This window comes from Penicillium cataractarum, assembly GCF_028827025.1.
Source record: "Penicillium cataractarum strain IBT 29864 chromosome Unknown utg000001l, whole genome shotgun sequence".
Taxonomy (NCBI): Eukaryota; Fungi; Ascomycota; class Eurotiomycetes; order Eurotiales; family Aspergillaceae; genus Penicillium; species Penicillium cataractarum.
In genome coordinates, this window is record NW_026622737.1 from 1811226 (window position 1) to 1831846 (window position 20621).

A 20621-nucleotide genomic window follows, 5' to 3' on the forward strand; every position below is an offset into this window, starting at 1 on the left:
TGTGAAGCTCCACTCAGGAATTTGTGCCGTAAATGGCGTCTGAAATATCGGTCGACGGTATCGAATATAACCATGGACTAGAAAAGTACTGGCTTGAAGCTCTCACGAACGTCGTAGCGCAGCCGAGATCAATCTTTTGTAACCGTCTACAGCTTCCTCCAGATCTCCTACCGTGATAGCTTCATCGTCACCGTGTGCGACATGAATAGTTCCAGGCCCATAGAGATACCTGCGCACTTTTCGAGTCCCTTCATCATGGATATGCAGAGACGCAGCATCTGTCCCATAATTCACAGTAATAACCTCAAATCCCTCCACGTCCGCATCGAAATATTGAGGCGGCGCACCCCCGGCTTTCGGTTCGCCAAAGGCTAAGAATACACTGCCATCTCCTCCAGTTACTTCATCGACCGCTCGCTGGAGAATCTCTCTTGTGTCCTCCGGTGTTCCCTCTGCAAGGCGAACCGAGACTGATGCTTCAGCGTACGCTGGAACGACATTCCCAGCGACACCGCCATAAATCTGACCGATATTCAAAGTCGACTTGCCCAGCTTCTCACTTCGAAGAAGTCCACCATCCTCGGGGAGGATATTTTCAAGATTATCGAGACGGGACAAGACAGGGAGGATAGCTGAGATCGCACTTTTCCCCAGCCAGGGGTATCCTGAGTGGGCTGCTTTGCCTTTGGCGATCACCTTCAATCCCAACGAGCCTTTGTGACCGGCAACGAGGCTGAGCTCGGTAGGCTCTCCGAAGATGATTGTATGGAATGTAGGTGGATTCGTGTTTAGATCTGAGTTTGAGAAATGCTTCATTCCCGTACCGAATCGTTCCTCGCCGACGTCGAATAATAGCGCGATTGAGGCATCAGGGTTGTCTCGAAGAGTCTCGATAGCAGCAAAAACTATTGCTGATACACTTGCTTTGGCATCTACAGTGCCACGGCCTGCAATGACCAGGTCCTTTCGACTGAATGACGATCCTCCTGCCGCTGGCGGACGAAGAGAATAAGGAATGAAAGGTGGAACGGTGTCGATATGGCTGGTCAGTAGCACGTCCGGGTATCGATTATTGCCGATGTAAGCATATATATTGAATCGTTCTTTATCTTCACCGGATTCGGGAATGACGGTTTGCTTTTCTACTGTCCAGTTGTGTGACGATAGAAAGTCTAAGACGAATTCTCCGACGTTTTTCTCATCGCCCGTGACAGATGGGATCTCCACAATATCCCTATGAAAGGACAGAAGAGGTGATGAAGCGACGATACTGTCAAGCTCGGACAGATGCGCTGTTCCAGGTTGGAGGTTCCCGCCTAATGGCTGTTGGAGGTTGGAGGTGAGTACCACTTTTGCCAGGGCAGTGACGCCCCAGAGGTAATTTGTCTTCATATTGTGAGCTTATTGTAACCTTACGGAAAGCTGGGTTTCAGATGCAACTGAGACAGCTTTGAGTAAAGAGAGATATTAAATTTGACGGAACTGACAGGATTGTCTAGAAAGAAGCAAATACTGCAAGGGGGAATGATGAGGGGAAGCTGAAGGTCGATCCGATAAGGACATCGCTCCCCGCAATGGCGTGCATCGGAGTTCTATGCGAAATTCTAAGATATTGACAAACCAGTAGGTTTTACGAAGGGTATTAATAATTGAAGAGGAAATACGAAAGAGTACGCTATATTCGCATCATCTTCTCTAATATACCCGAGCCTTTCATAAGTTCTATTCCAATCACCCGCATATCCTTCACTACCTCCATCCTTTCCCCCACACGTCACTGCCTTTTCTTCTCTCCAGCATGAATATCAACATCATCTAGAACAGCTTGGTTCTGCTTAGCCGCTGCCATCCTGATTCTCTTCAGTTTCCTAGTATCAACATCAACCCTCCAAGTAAAGCCCCAAGTAATAATGTTCATTACTATAGCCATGCCAATAAATCCCATTGCAATTCCGAAGGAAGTAGTGTAATGCGGTGCGTAGCGAGAATTGAACAGTTGAGACCCAACTGCTCCTCCAATTTGACCGTAACTATTGGCGAAGGCAATTGCAAATGCTGAGCCAGTTGCGCCCTCGGTAGTTTGGACTCGCCATGGCCACATCATGGTGTACCTATTTGAATTAGTCCTTCTGTTATGTTGAGAGATGCATATTCGATGTACTTACCATGCAGTTGAAAAGCCACCGGCTATGATTGTGGCAGCGTAGACACCGCTATTGCTGGGGAATGCATACAGAACACCATAGCAGGCCTCGATGACGATCATGAAAAAGAGTGGAATGGCTGGTTGAGGGATGCGTCCGGTGTCTGCAAATACTCCGAAGGCGAGCGTCAAAATCACTGCGAATGCAGCCGAGGGAATGTTGAGAAGTTGTGCTTGGCCGATTGAACTTGGAATCATTAGAACGAGACAACGGGATATAGAGGATCATTCACTCACGTAAACCCGAGGTTGGCAATGACTGTCGGCTGGTAAAAGGTAAGACCAGTAGTGCCAATGGTGAAAAAGGCCCAACACAGAAGGAACAGCCAAATCCTCTTATTTTTCAAAGTTGTAATCAGCTCCGGTAAGTTGAAGTTTGCTTCTGCTGCTCGTGGAGAGTTGCTCGGAAGACGTGCTTGAATGAATGCCTTTTCTCTATCAGAAAGCCACGAGGCAGTAGATGGGACTTGAATGACATTAGTATGAATCATGATCGGCGGTTGATCGACTTACAGTCAGGCAAGAAGAAATATGTAAAAATCCCAAGCAAAACAGTGAAAATGCCTTCCGTTAATATCAGCCTGTACAAAAGTATTAGCATATTCGCTCTCTATGGTCTGCAGTGAACTATACTCACCACTTCCAACCCGATAATCCACCCGTGACAACCCCGTTAAACGCAAAAGCGAGAAGTCCACTAATAACGGAGCTGAAGTTTCCCAGGAGAGTAACAAGCACAATTCGTGGCGCGATCTCATCCGGTCTATACCAGTAGCATATATGCACTAGCATACCCGGCCAAAGGCCAGCTTCAAAAAGACCGAGGAAGAATCGAACAGCATATAAACCTTGTCGATTTGTTACAGCGGCGTGACAGCACAAGACGATGCCCCAAGAAACCTGCAGTGCGATTAATGGCTCGTTTTAATATTGTTCGGTCAGTTCACTCACCATGATTCGGGCCTGCCATACTGACGGTCGCACACCTTTCAAAAGAAGATTGGATGGCGCTTCGGCGACAATATATGGGATCTGGAATAATCAGCACCAGCTTACTTCTCAAAGAGGTAGACGTACATAATACATAGTCGTCACGAGATTATACTGATTCGATGTCATTTTCAGCTCTGTCAGAATGTTATGGGGTGTGCCTTTATCCATGGTCCTGGCATAGGAAACCTGGTCCACCAATGTTAGCTTCAATAGTCAAGTTCCGGTCAAGGCACGAGCCTACATTGGTAAAATCAACACTCTTGAGCATATACATGATAGCCAAAAGTGGTATGAGATGCCAGTCAATTCGTCCAAGAAGCTTCTTCTCCTCAGTGCTACTTAAAGTAGCTCTCGCACCCATAAGATCGGCATCGTACCCTGGAATGTGTTCGGCCCCATATGTCGGGAGAATACCATTTTGATCACGGTCGACATAATGCACTTTTCCATGCTGAGGAAGTGTTGATTCAAATCCAGATTCACCACCAGAGATGTCAGGTGAGGACGTCGCTGTAGGGAGCTTATCATCTATCTTTTCAGCCATGTTGATCAAGGTATTTTCAAGCCCGACAGAGAAGAGCAACAAGTCTTGCACTCGACTGAAAGTGGGATTATATAGAAATTTTCAATTCCTCATGTGACTGGCACAGTTTCCTGGAAATAATCAAGTTTCAATGCGACAGCCTTGAAATCACGGCCTTAAATGGCGTGAGATAGACGGAGCATTCCTCGACGTGGCGTGCTTGCACTAAGGCATAGCGTATCTACCCCTCAGTGTCAAGCTAACAAATATGCCGAGATAACCTCCACGATATCAATGATAGCCGGAGGGTTTCTTTGCGGGGCAAAGATAATGATTCTGGACTAGATGGGACAGTATGCATTGAAAGTGCCATGCCATGGCTGCACCGAGCCTGAAATGGAAATGGAAGTATCCGACATGTGGTTCGATATGTATTCCCTACAAATTATCAATAATACCTGATTCAGCGCAGAAAACAAGAAATGTCACACAATCTAGCCTTGCAAGGCTAGCAGGACTCTTGGAAACCCCCACTATCACCACTGCCTGTAACCATACAAGCATGATAGCCTCAATTAACCAGACGGACCCCCAAGGCTTCACCCCACCAAGCATCACTCACATTTACAACCTCCTCGACACAAAATTCATCTTAAAAGTCTCCACACCAGGGTGATACCTCTTAAAAACCGAATCAACCCCCTCCCAAACCTCCAACCAAGCCTCAACCTCCCACCTAGTCCCAGTCTCCACCTCAACCTGCCTCCAAAGCCTCTTCCACGTCTCAACATCATGTCTATATCTCTTAGGGGCATTCTCCCTATTATCCGGATCGATAGGATCCTTACGCGCCGCCTGGCGACCAATAACGAGAGACCCCGGCCGTGGGCGCAGCAACGCAATCACCTGCCTCACGGCGGCGACTTGCTGGTCCCAGGCAAACAGGTGGAAGAAGGAGGCTGCGTTGACGATGTCCATTTTGCCGGTGAGTTGTTGGACTAGTTGTGAGGTTGGGTCGAAGATGTCTGATTCGACGAATTGGGTTTTTAGGGTGGTGTGGTCGTTGAAGAGGTCGAAGCTAATTGAGAAGAAGTCGCGGCGGAGATCGGAGGCGTAGAGGTTCTCGGAGGGGACGCCGTCGAAGACCTATATGGGATGTTAGAATTGGTGAATTGAGGACGGATTTGTTACGGGGCATACCAATCGACGCAGTTCTTGGCCAAGGGCGCATCCGACGTCTAATAGCTTCTGGCCTGACTTGAGACGCTCGAGGATCTCTGGATAGATCGGTTGTTGGGGGATACTCATATCTAGGAAACGGAATGCGCCGACGCATGGGTATGGAAACTGAGGCATATCAGGATCGAATCCATGTCTTGTTGCAAGTAAGTATTCCGAGGTTAGAGCGTAATAGCTCGTATCCACTTACTACAGCAAAAGCTCGATCTCGCTATTCATAGAGTTGCGTACCCAGTCAGTATCTGATCCACTCGGAATTAAACTAATGCAGAGGTCACAAACCATGTTATTCACATGTTGTACGACCTCGTCGGATGGGATCTTGCTATATTTCTCGAGAAGCTGTCTTGCCTCGGGCTCAACATCCTGAAGCTCAGGCTCATACCAGGGGAGTGTGTGCGGATCATAGTCCTCGCTCAGCATATAGTTGGGACCAGGTTCGGCTTCAGTCATTGCTTTGGTCATTGTGAATGTCGTTGGCTGGAGAAGAGAACCAACTCGATCAAAATCAGAGAGCCCTCGGTAGTGGTTAGTATTTATAGACCCCTTTGTACCTTGGGAGAGCCTTTATAGATAGAGGTTGACTGGGCCCCGTGCGGGGCGGGCCCTCGGATCTAAGCTGAGGTTAGCTGAAAAGGTTCGGAGAAGATCATTTTGGTTAAAGAAACTCCGAGAGCAGCTTCGTATTCATCATCCGCCTTCCCGGTCAGGCAACTCTCGTGTTGATGGGACGTACATGGAGGTGGAGGCATCCTCGAACTTTACGCCGTTTACGCCGAAAGAGCGAGATACGTCTTCATTGCCTGGTATATCCAATCTCCCACGTTTCAAATAATAATTGCATTCAATAGAAATTTTTCAAGTGGTCATCAAGGGGGTATAAGGTACATCAGAAAAGGAAGTCATTATATCGTACAAGCCAGCGGTTGGGTCACAGACACGCCAGGCGCTTTTCGCAACTCGAGTAGCACAGCTGAGTTTAATGGGGCTCTTCGCCATTGTCTTCGGGGTCATTTTCCGTGCCGCTATCGGCGTTCAGTGAGCCAGGTCGAGAGGAAGCCAAAGCGGCACCGGGAGGCGGAGTGGGTAATGAAGATGCCGGTAGCGGGAATGGTGGGAATGGCTCGATTTGGTCCCCTGAGTATCGGCGAACCGAAGAGCCACTGGGTGGCCTGGTGTGGCCCTCTGAGAATTGGTTTCGTGCTACTATTTTGGGGCTGTTGTTTGGAGAGGCCCCGGTCGTTTGGTTTCCGAAGATGGAGGTTTTTGGAGACTGTGATGTCGAGTTAGTTTCGAGTCCGCCGAGGGAAATTAAAGCCATTGAACAACGCACCATATCAGCACTGCTCGGCTCCAGGCCGCGCTTGAAAGCCAATTGTTGTGCCGCGAGTCGCTTTTTCTGGACCGTAGATTCTTCTTCCCGGGCCACTTGCTCCTCTTCCATTTTGAGATCCGCAATTGACGGTGTTTCAATGCTCTGAACGACATCCTGGTCCATGCTCATGGCCGTCTTGGTCGAGGAGCGCTTCTTTTTCTTCCGCTTGGACTTCTTGGATGATGCATCGCCCAGGCTCGACGTGCCCGAGGCCGATCTAACCATCTCGGTCTTCGTGCCAGATTGATCATCCGATTCAAGGCCCGTGTTTCGCCGTCCAAAGACAAGCGCGAACTCATCATCCAGCGGAACCGCATCTTCTTCCTCGTCGCTCGGGAACAAATCACCCCGAGAACTCAGCGAGTTCGACGTGCCCCGCGATGACTGCGTACCACTCCGCCCCCTCCCATGGTTTTGATAAGAAACGTAATCCCCATCTTCTTCCGCGGCCTCCATCAATGGCTCATCCTCCTGCGTATGACGACGGTGACTACCCGGGTGCTCTTGCAGATCCGCAGCAGAAGGCCGATACTTAACGCCCTTGGCACCAAACCGCCACGGAAAGCGCTCGAGGAATCCAATCAGTGACGAGCTCGGTATAACCGTAGGATCAGAGCGGTTATCCGGGATATGCACCGTGCTCCGCCTTCTCGTCTGACGAGTCCCGTAGCTCATCTTCCTCTGTCGTCGCGGCTGTTCCGCATTACCCCCACGAGCAAGCCCACTACCAGCCAGCAATCGATCAAGCTCGCCAGTACCCCAACCAAGAATACCCTCCTCCCCCTCCTCATTATCCCAATCATCGTAAAAGTCAAAGTTAGCCTCCGCACGACCGCGTCGACGACGCCGAAGTTGGTCCTCGCGACTGGGCAGGCAAGGTGCCGTGCAGGCCTGCACACAGCTGCCAATACTGCTCAGACACGGGGAGAGGTAATTCTGGGAGAAGGTGTATAGACCCTCCTGAGCGGACTCGTTGGCGGACTCTAGGTTATGCGAGATCTGATTGATCCGCTGACGGATTCGCGGGTCGCGCGGGCGCATCATTTTGAGGCGCGGGCTGTGGTGAAGCGTGTAGATGCACGGGTCGGGTGATATTCTGGCTTCATCTGCGCGCCGTGGCCATCATTGGCGAGACGAGGGGGGATAGGAATGCTAGATGATTGCGTAGTGAAGGTACGTTGGTGCCGAATCACCGATGTCATGTCCTGTTAGTCAGCGGTGGCACGTGAGGACACGAGTGGGGGCCTGGTCTGGGGTAAAAGACCGCCGCGGCGGATTAAAATAGTGAAAAATTGAAGAATTGAATGTGGAGTCAATTTACTCTTGATTGGAGGAGTGGGGTTAAACATGGTATATTATATTCGATTTCTGAAGACGCCTCGGTTCCAGCAGCAGAAGAAGTCCGTGTTTATATCCGCTTTGATCTGCATAACCACTGATCTAGGCGATGATTTCCTCGCCGAGGATGTGGACTTGACGGCCAGCTGGGTACAACATCCATCGCACAAGATTCGATATCAGACAGCTCTACAATGGCAGGCTGGTTCCCGCCAAGTACCTATCTTGCTGGGTCCCTTCTCACCCAATGATGCGGCCGGGCAAACGGCGGTGTTAAAAATTCAACTTCCCGATGTTGAGAAAGATGTATTAGGGGAGCATTCGACACCATTGGTTATCTCGGGATGCAGTGCGCCCTTTGGACCACAATGGGAACCGGCTGAGCAATTGATCCGACGAGATCTGAACATTGCAGATAATGTGCGGCCCTTGAGAATCTGGGAAGAAACGGGCAACAGCATTGCCCGGCACATCTGGTAAGTCATGCTTCTATATGTTCACTTACCCATTCGACCCCGCTATTTGCAGGTATTCTAATCTCAACTTATTTACTACAGGGATGCAGCTCTCGCAGCCATCATCTTCCTCGAGAAAGTCATTACCGGCGCCGAGAAGAGCATGCCTCCGCTTAGCCAGCTCCTAAACTCCGGCAAGTCGACCCTGCAAGTCGTCGAACTCGGCGCTGGCTGTGGCATCGTAGGCATCGCTTTAGCGACCATGCTCGCCAACTGCGAAGTGCTCCTCACCGACCTGCCAGAAGTCTCCGAGATCGTGACTCGTAATATCAACGAGGCCTCGCCGAAATCATCAGCATCGATCAAATTTCAGACACTCGACTGGGACGACCCAACTCCCAATCTCACTCGCGGGCCTATTGACTTGATCCTCGTGTCAGACTGTACATATAATGCAGATAGTCTGCCTGCGCTGGTATCAGTCCTTAATCGCTTGGTTCGGGGTTCCCCGGGGGCGATGGTGCTGGTGGCCCTAAAGCGGCGGCACGAGAGCGAGGCAGTCTTCTTCGATCTGATGCGGGCTGCAGGATTTGTATCGTTACAGGCGAAAGTGCCATTGCCGGCACAGTGGGAGCAGGTCGATCAGATTGAGATGTATTGCTACCAGCAGGAGTCCGATGTGGAGAAGGCTTAGGTGTATCAGGGTACATTTTCCATGTCGGATGTCTTCGAGAAGTATACAGAAATACCAATACCGGTAGTTGGTGGTCCGTGCTACCGTGCGTCATTGGGGGGCCCGTTTCCTGACCGTTTTCTTCCCGTTCCCAGCTGCTCCCCCACCGATCTTCGGGTATTCTATACCGTACGGAATTGGTATCCGTGATGCCTAGCCCTACATTGCTGCATGTACTTTTACCTGTTGTGCTTCTGCGGGACTTGCAGGTTCAAGGCACATTGGTCCACCGGTTTTCCATTGTTACTGACCACGGCGGCCGGTCAGTCTATGAGTCAGTTTTGCTCGTGGTTTCTTCAATGGCTGTTGATGAGTCTGTGCGCCAGCACCAACGGCACGAGCACACGACCGAGGGCTACGCACTCGGGACTTGCCACACCGCATGTTTTTTTCATGATCGAAAATAGCAATTCCAACGACAAGGATGATCCGCAGGCACGAAATGCCCCTCCTGCAGCATGCATAATGCCTTGATAGACCTTGGGAGAACAACGGAATCGAAAATTTGGGGATTGGGCCAGACCAACGAAGGGGAGGAGAAATCGCTCATAGAATAAAATGACGCAGGCATGGCCGAAAAAAGAAGGAATGGAAACTAGAAAATTCGTAACCTTGTCGCTACAATTGACTATTATGTATACGCTAGTAATAATAGCAGTTGCTGCCCAGTTTTCCCGTGTGGAGTTGAGTAGTGAAAAGCTATAGTAGTGTACTGTTAAGTAAAACTGTAAAGTAACCATTCCGGGGCAATAACCAGAGGGACTAGACCCGACTTTAAGGTCCCGGTACGGAATAACCTTACGAACAAGAGAACCAGACCCTCTTTGGCTGCTGCCGTAAGCATCGCCCACCTCACGAGTTTTCCCTCCCCCAGAACCAAAGCTCTTTTCCTCTTCTCCAACCACCTTCTCTTCAAATCTTCTGACCACCCTGTTTTTTGAGGGGTACGGTCTTTGTATCTTGGTGAGTAGCCTTTCTCTTATCTCCAGTCGCACCGCCACACACGATCCCCAAGGGTATTTCCGTACCCGTGCGTCAGTTTTTTTTCATTACCACCAGTGGCCGCCGTGCCCTAAACACCGCCCCGAACACTCCCCAAAATTTAAAAATCTGAGGCCCCCCCCCTCTTCCTCCTCCGTCCCTCTCAACCGTCCAATTTTTTCTCTCATAATCACTGCTGGTCTCACCCCCCTGGAACTTGGGTTGACTGACCGGTTTTTTTCCCCCACATTCTTCAGATCTTCGCTCAATCGTTAGCGAAACCCCCCTCCAAATCCTTGCCTTTGGTTCCTACCACCAAAGGCAACCCCACGTCACCACGGCTCACGTAGCCTCGATTCTGCTCAGCCAAATTGTCTCCACTCGCCGTCAACGCGACACTCTTAATAACATTCCACCACCTGCTGCTATCGCCCTCTGAGAGTCCGTCCGGTGCGCCTTTTTTCACCCCGTTGACGCCCTCTCAGAATATTCCCTCAACCTCTGAGCTGCCGCATAGGACTTCTCTGAAGGTTCTTCCTCTTAAGGAGGAAGGGTCTAGGAGGCTTAGTCCAGTCAACTACGGTTGCGACACTTTTCGTCCTCCCTAACGCAGTCGCATACTTTTTGTGACTTAACTTTTTACTTTCTTTTTTTCTTCTTTTTTTTTCTAAAAAAGATCCATTCGTGCTGAATCGCAGCTGCATGATTATGGCACCGACTGCGTGTGTATCGCCTGCTGATGTATGCATCATCAAAAATGACTTGAACAGTCGTGACCCTCTGGGTCAAGTCAGCAAGCATGGGGACGAACTGTTGCAATCGGGGTTGACTGCCAAGGAATTGGTGTTGGATGTGTTGAAGAAGCGTGCCGCGGAGGTTGATACTGATCGGTGTGAGCCTGGAGAGGAGGATCCTTTTTATGTGGCGGATATGGGAGAGGTGTACCGCCAGCACATGCGCTGGAAGATGAACCTGGGCCGAGTCAAGCCTTTCTATGGTGAGTTCCGTCGGCCATGGGAGATAATCTCTCGCTATCAGGGGCCCCCTCGTTGACTCTTTATAACAGCTGTCAAGTGTAACCCGGACCCCGAGGTTCTGCGTCTTATGGCCCAGTTGGGCAATGGCTTCGATTGTGCCTCCAAGGCGGAGATTGATCTCGCCCTGCAGACTGGCATTGATCCCAGTCGGATCATCTATGCTCAACCCTGCAAGACCAAGTCTTACCTGCGCTATGCCTCGCAGGTTGGCGTCAAGCAAATGACTTTCGACAACGCCGATGAGTTGTACAAGATCAAGACTCATTTCCCGGATGCCGAGCTGTACCTCCGCATCCTGACTGACGACTCGACCAGTCTGTGCCGGCTCAGCATGAAGTTTGGTGCCTCTTTGGATGTGGCCCAGCAACTGCTGGAGCTTGCCCATCAGCTCGAGCTCAAGGTTGTTGGCGTGAGCTTCCACGTCGGCTCCGGTGCCGAAGACCCGCGTGCTTTCCTCAAGGCCGTTCAAGACGCCCGTCTGGTGTTCGATCAGGCGGCTGAGATTGGCCACGAGCTGCACACCCTCGATGTCGGTGGCGGTTTCTGCCAGGACACCTTTGAGAAGTTCTCGGGTATTCTGAGCGATGCCCTGGAGACTTACTTCCCGCCGCATATCCGCATCATTGCCGAGCCCGGCCGGTACTACGTCGCCAGTGCCTTCACCCTCGCGGCCAACGTCATTGCCCGTCGTGACGTTCCCGACCCGCTGGACCCTTCGCGTGATGCTTACATGCTGTACCTGAACGATGGTGTGTATGGTAACTTCTCCAACATCATCTTCGACCACCAGCACCCGGTTGCTCAGGTGCTGCTGTCCGCAGCCGATGACTCTCAGCCCGGCACGCCCAACTCTGCGGTGACTGAGACCAACTCGTACTCGATCTGGGGCCCCACCTGCGACGGCATCGATGTGATCACTCAGCGCATCGATCTGCCGGGGCTCCTGAACACCGGGGATTGGCTGTACTTTGAGGAGATGGGTGCGTACACCAAGTGCAGTGCCACTCGCTTCAATGGCTTCTCCGACAACCACGAAGTGATCTACATCTCGAGCGAGACTGGTGCCTCGGCTCTGCTGAACTACTAGTTTTTTTTCTGGTGGGAGAGGTCTTGGTTGATGTTTATTGTTTTTGATTCGCTCTTTTTGTCGTTACTTGAAACTCTTTGGCCTTTGTTCATCGCTTTGGACACGATAATATAGTAGATACTTTTGCTGCATTGACATTGTTATGCTGTTTTGCTTTGTTCTAGACATTTCATTGAATAGAGCTTGCTTGCGTTTGCCTTGAACACTTTCCCATTACCTGAAGTAGACATGTCATATAGAATTGTACTACTGGCGCGAACGTTATAGAGTTATGTATATGCAGGTTTCATGGCTGTAGGTCGTGTCTATGGTCTAATCTAGCCAATCTAACTGTAGGTATCATCAAGGAATCAAGTCCCATCCCAGACATGAGAATCTATACATCAATCATGGGTATCCATCAAAACCCGTGGCGGTCTGTATTGCGTCCGCGCAATCTCAAACCAATCGCTCCACGGTCAACTCCGTCGTCTCTCCTCCAGCAACCTGAACAAAACCACCAGCCTCCAACTTCTTCTTCCACTTGCCGGACTCATACCGCGCCAAAATGAGGGTCAATCGAGCCGCGACAGACTCGTCAGCCGACTCTGCAACCACCGTCGACGGGGTACATGTCCATCGGCCAAACGCCCAGTTGAGGATATAATACCTCGTTTCCGAAGCATCGCCCACCTTCCTCGACTCCATATCATCCGAAGACTCGATAGGAGGCGTCGCAGCCGAGCAGCGAATAAAACCCTTGATGCGGTACACTTCCTCTCTAGGCGCCAACTGCAACAGACGCTCCAAAGCATCAACATCCACATTCTCCCCCTTCAACAACACGGACAAAACCTCCACCTCAGACTGATGATCATGCTTATGCTCATGACCCTCCTCATGACCATTCCCAGCCTCCAACAACCCCTCCTCCTTCGCAAACAGCGCCCCATCAATCCCCAACAAAACACTCTTATCCACGAATCCCCTCTCACTCTTAACCCACGGCGTCTCAACCTCCAAATCACCCACCCGATCCAAGCAAACATCAAACCTCCTCTCCCCAACACTCTCCCACTTATTAAACACAATCAAATCCGTATACTTGGCCTGCAATTTCGCCGTATAACTCGTATCCTCATAACCTTCCCAATTCTCCACATCAATCACGCTAATCACCCCATCAAGCACAAACTCCGCCCCCTCCCGCGCAAGCCGGTTCACCTCCATCGCCAGCGTGGCGGGGAATGCACTGCCAGAAGTCTCGATGACGATGCGGTCCGGCGAGACCGTTGTGCGGAGTTGTTCGAGGGCGTCGCTCAGTTGGCCGACCAGGTTGCAGCAGATGCAGCCGTTCAGGAGTTCGCGGACGCCGGAGATGGAGGATGTAGAGGCGAGTTGGGAGTCTACTGCGACGTCACCGAATTCGTTTTTTAGGAGGGCGAGCCGGTAGGTTGGCGGTAGTTGGGGGATTAGGTTTAGGAGGAGGGTTGTTTTGCCGGAGCCTAGGAAGCCGGTGACGATTGTGATTGGGATGGGAGCCATGGTGGGTGGTGGGAGGCTGTTGTGAAGTAAAGAATGGAGGAGTTTGGAGGAATTCTGTAGAGGAGAGTTTGGCAGGGGGAGATAAGCGTGGAAGTAATGCGGCGTTGGCGTTGATAACTTTTTTTGGCGGGGGAGTTGGTGGGGCAAGGGACTGGCTGGTTCTTATTGGTGAGCGATGTACAAGAAAGATTCATCCTGGATGAAGATTGGTTCCGAGTTTCTGAGAACTTTGACTTCGACGGAATTGTTTTTGTATTATTGACAGAATCAAATATCGAAATAGGACTGGTATTAATGCCTTCAAGAGGAGTGGGAAGTATAGTGAGAAGTATGTATACCCCGATCAACCCTCCGCCGATCATCTTTCTCAAAGCTAACCTTCAAGATCGTCAGTTAAAACAAAATTATCAGCACATGAAGAAAGTACTCATTCTTTCAAATAATACTAAAACCCCATCCTGCGACAAAATACGACCCTTCTTGTTCCGTTCCACAATCAACCTCATCCCAATACCGGGCACGCCCGATGGGTCCAACGACGTCATACCTTGGCACAGATTGGCCGTTCCAGGTAGGATACACCCTCATTCACGCCAACCCGAGTCCATCTCAAACGCGCCATGATCTTAGCCAAGCCGACCAGATACCCGCTGGAATTTCTGCTGCCTGGCCCGGACATTTGGGGCCCTGTCCCCGCTGAAAGATGTCATAAGCCCCCCCGACGCCGCTAAATATCGGGCCTATTGCGTGTCTTCTCAGCCCTACGTCAGGGTCAGCCCTACGGTTCCTGTCATCCCTGTTCAACTTCCATTCTGTGATTTGGATTGATCTTGACCACGATCTCGAAGTTGACCTCGGTATAATCTCGTCCTCAATTCTCTTTGTCACGGGCGAGTCCAGCGCCATACGCATGACATGGGTGATTCGAATACTTCACTTTCAACGGACAGCTCACGCGATTCAAAAGACGAGGGTGTCCTTGCTAGCGTGAAGCATCAACTCGATTCGGTAACGGGCGGGGCAGCAATTGCAGAGATCCAGCAAAATATCCCAACAGTCGCTGAAGAAAAGGTCAATGCCTTGAAAGAGACCGTCATCAACGATGTTGTACCGGCAACGGGCGAGGCGCTCCAATCTGCACAAGAGAGCATTCGTGCCCTTGCAGAGAAGGTAATGACAGGGCATGAAGCTCAAGGGGGAAAGGGTACGTTTCTTCTATATCATTGACGCGTCGTCTGTGTACTAGTTACTCACTAAGCACGCATATACATAGAAATGGATCCATCACACCCGGACTACCAAATTATCGACCAGATGGATGACGAGAAGATTTGTGATTTCTTGAGAGACAAGCATAGAAGCACGGCGCCACCTCCATCGAAGAATTGAGACATTGAGACATGGGGGATCTTATCAGTCAGTTCATGGATTATGGTCTGCGGCGCTGTTTCAGCGGTCAGGGGGCGGAGTGATATATCAGCTCAGATAACTGCATTTTGAGATATCAGAACCGGAGATTTGATATTTGATCATATATATAACGGGGTTGTCATGATAATGGATGTAAATATAAAGCTTTCAGTCCATTTCTCAATCGGTATACCGTCGCTCGGAATTTACTGTCTTATGGCGTCATCGCAAGGGGTATTTCATGAATAGGCTCAATACTGTAGGAGAGGCGATATGATACATTGATTCTCCAAATTCTAGTGAACATTCAAACGATCCTGAGTATGTCACTCGCCAAAAATGCACCCTGTCCTGATTGATGCATATTGGACGTGTTTCCCACACATCGCGGGCTTGATGTTCGGGATACCTGCTTCGCATCCGTTACAGTAATGCCCTGAAGCCCGGATCACGGCTGCGATCAAGTCCCAGGAAGTCAACCACCTGCCCCAAGTGATCAATGCCCCAGAATCCTTCAGTTTGACCTTCCCTGTTTGTGCATTCAAACCACGGGATCCCAAAGGCACCTGTCTTGAAGGCTCGATCGGTGTTCGAGGTCAGCACTGCTTTCATCTCAGGCTGTGTCATCTATACACTTTGTCAGGACGAGAAAGTTAACACCGTGAGAGGAAACGTAACTTACAGCCGACAAGAATTCCTTGGTAACCTCCCGTCCAAGGACACTCTCAAAGATAGGAGTGAACCCTGCTGGCTCGCCAATCTTTGAGTTTGACTGGACCCAGAACGAATGGTACAGTGCCTCAATGACGGAGGGCAGCTTTGCGGGGGCCATCTGCGAGACAACGCACAGAGCTCGCTGAACCGCCAAAGTCCGCGGTGGGAAGCCCTCGGGTGTGTTATCACAAATGGGCACGGAGAAATATTTTGCCCATCTTCTGCGCTCCACGTCGATCCATTTATCCTTGTCTAGAGCCGAAGTTAGTGTATGCCATGCCAGTCTAGCAAGAGCTCTTACTCTTGATACTGATGGGCGGTGTATTGTTGCACTGGTTGAACAAGCCGCCCAAAAGAATAGGCACGTAGTTGACCTCGCACTTGGCAAAGGTTGGTGAGTTCTAGAATCGAACGTTAACATCCAGGCTGGTAGCTATCAATGGCCTCGGCTATAAGTAGATGAACTTACCTTCAGCACATAGAAGGCAATATAAGCGAAAGGGCTGACGATGTCAAAGTAAAGTGTGACCTTGGGGGATGCCATGGTGTACTGTGTTAGTTGGAGATTCCTTTGCAGGTAGATGCTGGAACATGTTCCAAGGATCTGGTGTCCCGCGGGGATGGTCCTTGATTTAAGCTTCACCCCCCCCGCAACTACAACCGCGGCAAGCCGTCTTCAAGATGACTCAGCGTATGTCAAGTGAAGCCGAGGCTGGGACGTCTAATTAAGGTTATCTATAGTTTCGAGTATAGAAATTGAGATATAGAAATATGTGTTGCTTGCCATACGATAACCAATGTTTACTCATTTCGAGGTCTGTCTGTTCGTCTCGTCAGTATGCGTAGTTTCAACTCCAGATATTACCATCCTTCTGCTTACCCAAGTTCGATTACTCAAGTCACGTACGTGTATTAGTGTAGACTACGGCCATGGCAACGGTTATGAAGCTATTCAACGATTACCTAAATAAATCAACGCCTTGATGACTCGTCACGACCACGCCGTCGTTGTTTGTTTGCCCTCAAGATTGCCGGAACTTTCCAACTTCCATCCCCCCTCAATATAAATAGACCTACTTTCCTGCCTCTTTCGTCTTCTCTTCTTCTCCTCTCCTCTCCCCATCTTCTCCGAGATTTGATCTTCGATCCTCGATCTTCAACTTCTTGGCCTTCCTGATTCACTTTGTCAAACTACTGTATGACCCTTTGCTTGCTTCTGCAGCTCTTTCTTGCATGCCCTGTTCATCATGGTGGGCGAGTGGAAGCAGTGGGATCCCAACAGCTCCCTGGTCCCCTTTTGGACTTCGGACGGCATGGTTCTCTCGAGCATCCGTATCCCAACCCATTCCGCTGGAATCCTCGAAATCACTCCTTCCCACAAGAACTCGACCATGCAGCAAGTCTCCGGCCACAGAGAAAACTTTCCTCGAGTTACTGCTTCTTCACCTGGAGGTCACTCAAAGAAGATGACTGCGGTGGTAGATTGTGATACCCGAGTCTCCACTGGCCTAAATGCAGGTCACTCAGATACATCATCTAACCCCTCAACCCCCTCACCATCTCCAAAGCTCACCCAGAAACTTTCCACTGATGATAAGTCTATTAAATCGACTGTCATGGCTGTTCCTGCCGATGATAGCAGCAATTCCAATGGCACGCCTACGAACTCTGTGCTCAAGGGTTCTATCGACAACACATTTGTGTACAACCCAAAGAAGCGTTCCTCCTCGATCGAGGTTCATTTGAGTGAGGCCAGTGACTCTCCAATGACCTCTCCATTTATGGTAAGCTCTAATCCAAGACATTTTTGTGAAATATCTGACACTTTCTTAACAGCCTGTTGAGCAGGTTGGGCAAAAAGGAAAGTCCGTTACCTTGGGCCCTTGCCCTTGCGAACAGGATGATTGCACCATGTTAAGCCCACGCATCACCACGCGTGTCATGGTACGTTTCCATTATTGGATAGTCACTGGCATATTCTGACATTTATTTAGCAGCCATATGAATCTACTGGACAAAACAGAAATGGCATGGTATTGGAGGGTTGGCCATATACACAGGCCGGGTCAATGAATCCATACCCTCTCATGACCACTTTGGCTATGATAAGTTTCAATCTAAGGGCGGTTTTTTGACATCTACTGACGTCCCCTCACCAGGCTATTGAATCCATTGGAAGAAAAAGAGTGCCCCTCGTGCCTCCCGGGTTCGGTGTTTGCCCCTGTGGAGAAGAAGACTGCATGGCTTCAAGCTCAAAAATGGCTACTCGTCCTACGGTAAGACACTATCCATGAAAGATTTTGGGGATTTTCTGACACTCGCTTAGCAGTCTTATGAGTATGCTGAGCAGAACAGAAAGGGCATGGTTTTCGGGGGTGGACGACGTAGACAACCCGAGTCAATGGTTCCATACCCCCTCGTTGACACACCTAGGATGGTGAGTTCTAATATACGAATAGTTTTTGGCATTTCTGACACCATTTCAGGAGCCAATGGACTCCATTGAGCAGGAAGTAAACCCTAATGCTTTTGACCATTGCCCTTGCGGGCAGGATAATTGCATCGTTCCTCGTCCACAAATTACTCCCACCTCCGCGGTAAGTTCCAACCCATGAAACACTGCTGATATATTCTGACGCTGGTTTAGCAGCCTGATGGAAATTCCGAGCAGAAAGGAAAGGCACCAGGGCTCGACAGCCGCCCGTCTAAACAGGGTGATGGCATTCTGCAACAACAGCCACAATCAACTATTATGGTAAGTCTCAATTTACAAACAAATGTTTACATTTGCTGACTGTGGTTTGGCAGACTGACGGAAGTTCTGAGCAGAAAGGAAAGGCTCCGGCATTTGAGAATCACCCGTCTGGACAGGATGACTGCATTCCGCAACGCCTGGTAGCATCCACTCCTCCTGTAAGTCCCAAACTACGAACGAACGTTTACATTTGCTGACGGTCTCCCAGCATAAAACAGCAGACCTCGTACTCCCAAGTCCAAAGAATGCACCGGACGATCAGAAAGATGAGAGACCAAGCCCTCTGGGCTGGTACAGAACCACCCTCCGAAACAACCCTGTTGACTGCGACTTCCTCAAGTTCTGTCGAGATTTCCGAGCTGAACCAGATAACGACCACGCCAAGGGAGGATGGTCGATTCAAGAGGGGTCTTTGGTCATCGGCATAAACCCCGCCTATATTGTGCCGGCTGAAGGTGTACAGCCAAATGACCAACTTGAACTGAAAGAAGGCACCCTTTACATGGTCCAACAGATCTACGGTGATATGTGGGCGCTTTGTCTCGAGTTTTCCACTACCAAACCTCATGGCGGTGGGATTCCAGGAGCTCCAAACGAGGTCGTTGGACTTGGATTCGTTCCGCTTTGCGCGGTCACACTTGCCGCGAACTATGCTACTTTCCTTGATCGGCGTCGAGATTATCGAAGGAATCCCGACAAAGTGCTGCTCACTCCGTCAAATAGGGCCCGTGTCATACCACCAGTGCGAATCCAAAGCTTTGCTGTGAGCCGAGAGATGCATTACCAGGTCACCAAAGGGCAGAACAATTTTGTATCTAAAGAAGCATACAAGATCTGTGAAAGGTTCCGGCCTATTGGAGAAGATGATCCGGCATACGAGCCCAAGGACCGAATGAAGCGACTAAAGCTTCTACTAAAGAACCCATGCCGAGCACTGAAAAAATTGACTACCCCCAAACTGGAAGTCAAAGCTAGCTGGGTTGGCCCAGACTCAGTTCCTTCACAGCCGCACCCACGCAAAAAGCTTGTCAAGGGGGAACATCGATCACTTGATATTATTGGGGGCGTGAAGCGGCTGTGCGGCAAGATTCGTGGAACTTAAGCCACTCTACGTTCTATGGGGGGGACCACAGATCTGGCGTTGAAAGAGGTGTGTGGAAACGGGGTTAAAACATGTTTCAAAAAATGTTTGAAAAGAGGTTTGAGAAAGGTGTTCGGAAAGGGTACATGGTGTGTGAGAAATATCGAGGAGGTGAAACCTTGGGGTAGGATAATGAGATAGGATGATGTCAATCTAGCATGACTTACGATACCCACTTAGCTTAACAATTCAGTGAAATATCTCTTAGTTTATCTCTCTTGATTTGTAACATCTTCATCCAGTCAGGACGAGTTATGGGAATGGTTCAGCCAAGTAGAAACTGGGAGAAAACTTTCTGTTTCCATAGCCCTCGGCCGCCGCCGCCAACTCCGGAAGTTTGACTTTAGCAAATAATAAATCGAATGTATGTTTGTTTAGGAAGGTCCAAGTTATTGAGCTCGTAGAAATTGATACTGTTCTGCTCGTTCTCATCTACAAATGTGTTGATTCAGTTGCATCAAAATGTGCTCATGATGAGTTACCCAATAATTTGCCATCCGCCACGTCAATAAATACAAGAGTGAGCAACCATCTCTACTTACCACTTTGCAATAATTACCAAGGCTATCCGTTCATTCTGAAAAGCTTCTACGCCAACTAAAAGCCCAGAAACAACTATCATGCCGTCCCGATCCACTAGTCCATACCGATCCGCCGAGAACCTCACCCCAATCCTCGATCTACGCACTGAAGACAAAAGCCGGGATCCAAACGAGAGGCCAGACCACTCTCAGGTTACAAGCCGTGGTGCACCTGCTCGCCATTCACGTCGGCAGCGATCGGAATACCGGTCCTGGGATCGGGCGAGTGATGTGCCGAGGGTGGGAACGACCGGGTCCAAGTATAGATCTCGGTCGAGGCATTGAGAATGAGTACTGCAAATAGGATAGAGAGATAATTCTGTTTCCAGATTTATGATCTGGAAATGATTGCCGTTTACACATATAGTACATTGAGGTGTTTGGTCTTAGGGTTGTATCTACTTAAGTCTTCACGTCTCTAAACAAACTCTTGATCAACCGGAGTTGCATTCGCACTGAACATTCTCGTTTCATGGAATATATACTGACGATGTGGGAAGAAAGAAAGATTCCGCATCCTGTTCCCTATCGT

General features: G+C 49.8%; 10 protein-coding genes across 10 annotated transcripts; 4 read left to right on the forward strand and 6 right to left on the reverse strand.

Annotated features, from left to right (window-relative positions):
• Window positions 1-102: 102 nt before the first annotated feature.
• N7496_000617 (M20 family metallopeptidase) lies at window positions 103-1392 on the reverse strand (the record flags this gene model as incomplete). Its single annotated transcript, XM_056693548.1, has 1 exon — window positions 103-1392. One exon carries the CDS (start codon window positions 1390-1392, stop codon window positions 103-105), a length of 1290 nt encoding a protein of 429 aa, XP_056560277.1.
• Window positions 1393-1774: 382 nt separating this feature from the next.
• N7496_000618 (uncharacterized protein) lies at window positions 1775-3740 on the reverse strand (the record flags this gene model as incomplete). Its single annotated transcript, XM_056693549.1, has 8 exons — window positions 1775-2111; window positions 2166-2390; window positions 2441-2669; window positions 2717-2784; window positions 2841-3103; window positions 3155-3235; window positions 3281-3382; window positions 3438-3740. The coding sequence occupies 8 exons, from the start codon at window positions 3738-3740 to the stop codon at window positions 1775-1777; spliced, it is 1608 nt and encodes a 535-aa protein (XP_056560278.1).
• Window positions 3741-4343: 603 nt separating this feature from the next.
• Window positions 4344-5423, reverse strand: N7496_000619 (uncharacterized protein; the record flags this gene model as incomplete). The annotated part of the gene is made up of 4 exons (XM_056693550.1): window positions 4344-4865; window positions 4920-5066; window positions 5149-5169; window positions 5241-5423. The coding sequence occupies 4 exons, from the start codon at window positions 5421-5423 to the stop codon at window positions 4344-4346; spliced, it is 873 nt and encodes a 290-aa protein (XP_056560279.1).
• Window positions 5424-5937: 514 nt separating this feature from the next.
• Window positions 5938-7377, reverse strand: N7496_000620 (uncharacterized protein; the record flags this gene model as incomplete). The annotated part of the gene is made up of 2 exons (XM_056693551.1): window positions 5938-6231; window positions 6292-7377. 2 exons carry the CDS (start codon window positions 7375-7377, stop codon window positions 5938-5940), a joined length of 1380 nt encoding a protein of 459 aa, XP_056560280.1.
• A 303-nt stretch (window positions 7378-7680) lies between these two features.
• N7496_000621 (protein N-lysine methyltransferase family protein) lies at window positions 7681-8820 on the forward strand (the record flags this gene model as incomplete). Its single annotated transcript, XM_056693552.1, has 2 exons — window positions 7681-8147; window positions 8229-8820. The coding sequence occupies 2 exons, from the start codon at window positions 7681-7683 to the stop codon at window positions 8818-8820; spliced, it is 1059 nt and encodes a 352-aa protein (XP_056560281.1).
• A 1728-nt stretch (window positions 8821-10548) lies between these two features.
• Window positions 10549-11964, forward strand: N7496_000622 (type III PLP-dependent enzyme; the record flags this gene model as incomplete). Its single annotated transcript, XM_056693553.1, has 2 exons — window positions 10549-10837; window positions 10907-11964. 2 exons carry the CDS (start codon window positions 10549-10551, stop codon window positions 11962-11964), a joined length of 1347 nt encoding a protein of 448 aa, XP_056560282.1.
• A 438-nt stretch (window positions 11965-12402) lies between these two features.
• Window positions 12403-13488, reverse strand: N7496_000623 (GTP-binding protein; the record flags this gene model as incomplete). The annotated part of the gene is made up of 1 exon (XM_056693554.1): window positions 12403-13488. One exon carries the CDS (start codon window positions 13486-13488, stop codon window positions 12403-12405), a length of 1086 nt encoding a protein of 361 aa, XP_056560283.1.
• A 915-nt stretch (window positions 13489-14403) lies between these two features.
• Window positions 14404-14877, forward strand: N7496_000624 (uncharacterized protein; the record flags this gene model as incomplete). The annotated part of the gene is made up of 2 exons (XM_056693555.1): window positions 14404-14692; window positions 14762-14877. The coding sequence occupies 2 exons, from the start codon at window positions 14404-14406 to the stop codon at window positions 14875-14877; spliced, it is 405 nt and encodes a 134-aa protein (XP_056560284.1).
• Window positions 14878-15321: 444 nt separating this feature from the next.
• N7496_000625 (putative 2-hydroxychromene-2-carboxylate isomerase) lies at window positions 15322-16156 on the reverse strand (the record flags this gene model as incomplete). Its single annotated transcript, XM_056693556.1, has 4 exons — window positions 15322-15525; window positions 15581-15864; window positions 15914-16013; window positions 16082-16156. The coding sequence occupies 4 exons, from the start codon at window positions 16154-16156 to the stop codon at window positions 15322-15324; spliced, it is 663 nt and encodes a 220-aa protein (XP_056560285.1).
• Window positions 16157-16859: 703 nt separating this feature from the next.
• Window positions 16860-19469, forward strand: N7496_000626 (uncharacterized protein; the record flags this gene model as incomplete). Its single annotated transcript, XM_056693557.1, has 4 exons — window positions 16860-17396; window positions 17449-17556; window positions 17772-17888; window positions 18576-19469. The coding sequence occupies 4 exons, from the start codon at window positions 16860-16862 to the stop codon at window positions 19467-19469; spliced, it is 1656 nt and encodes a 551-aa protein (XP_056560286.1).
• Between the last annotated feature and the right edge of the window lie 1152 nt (window positions 19470-20621).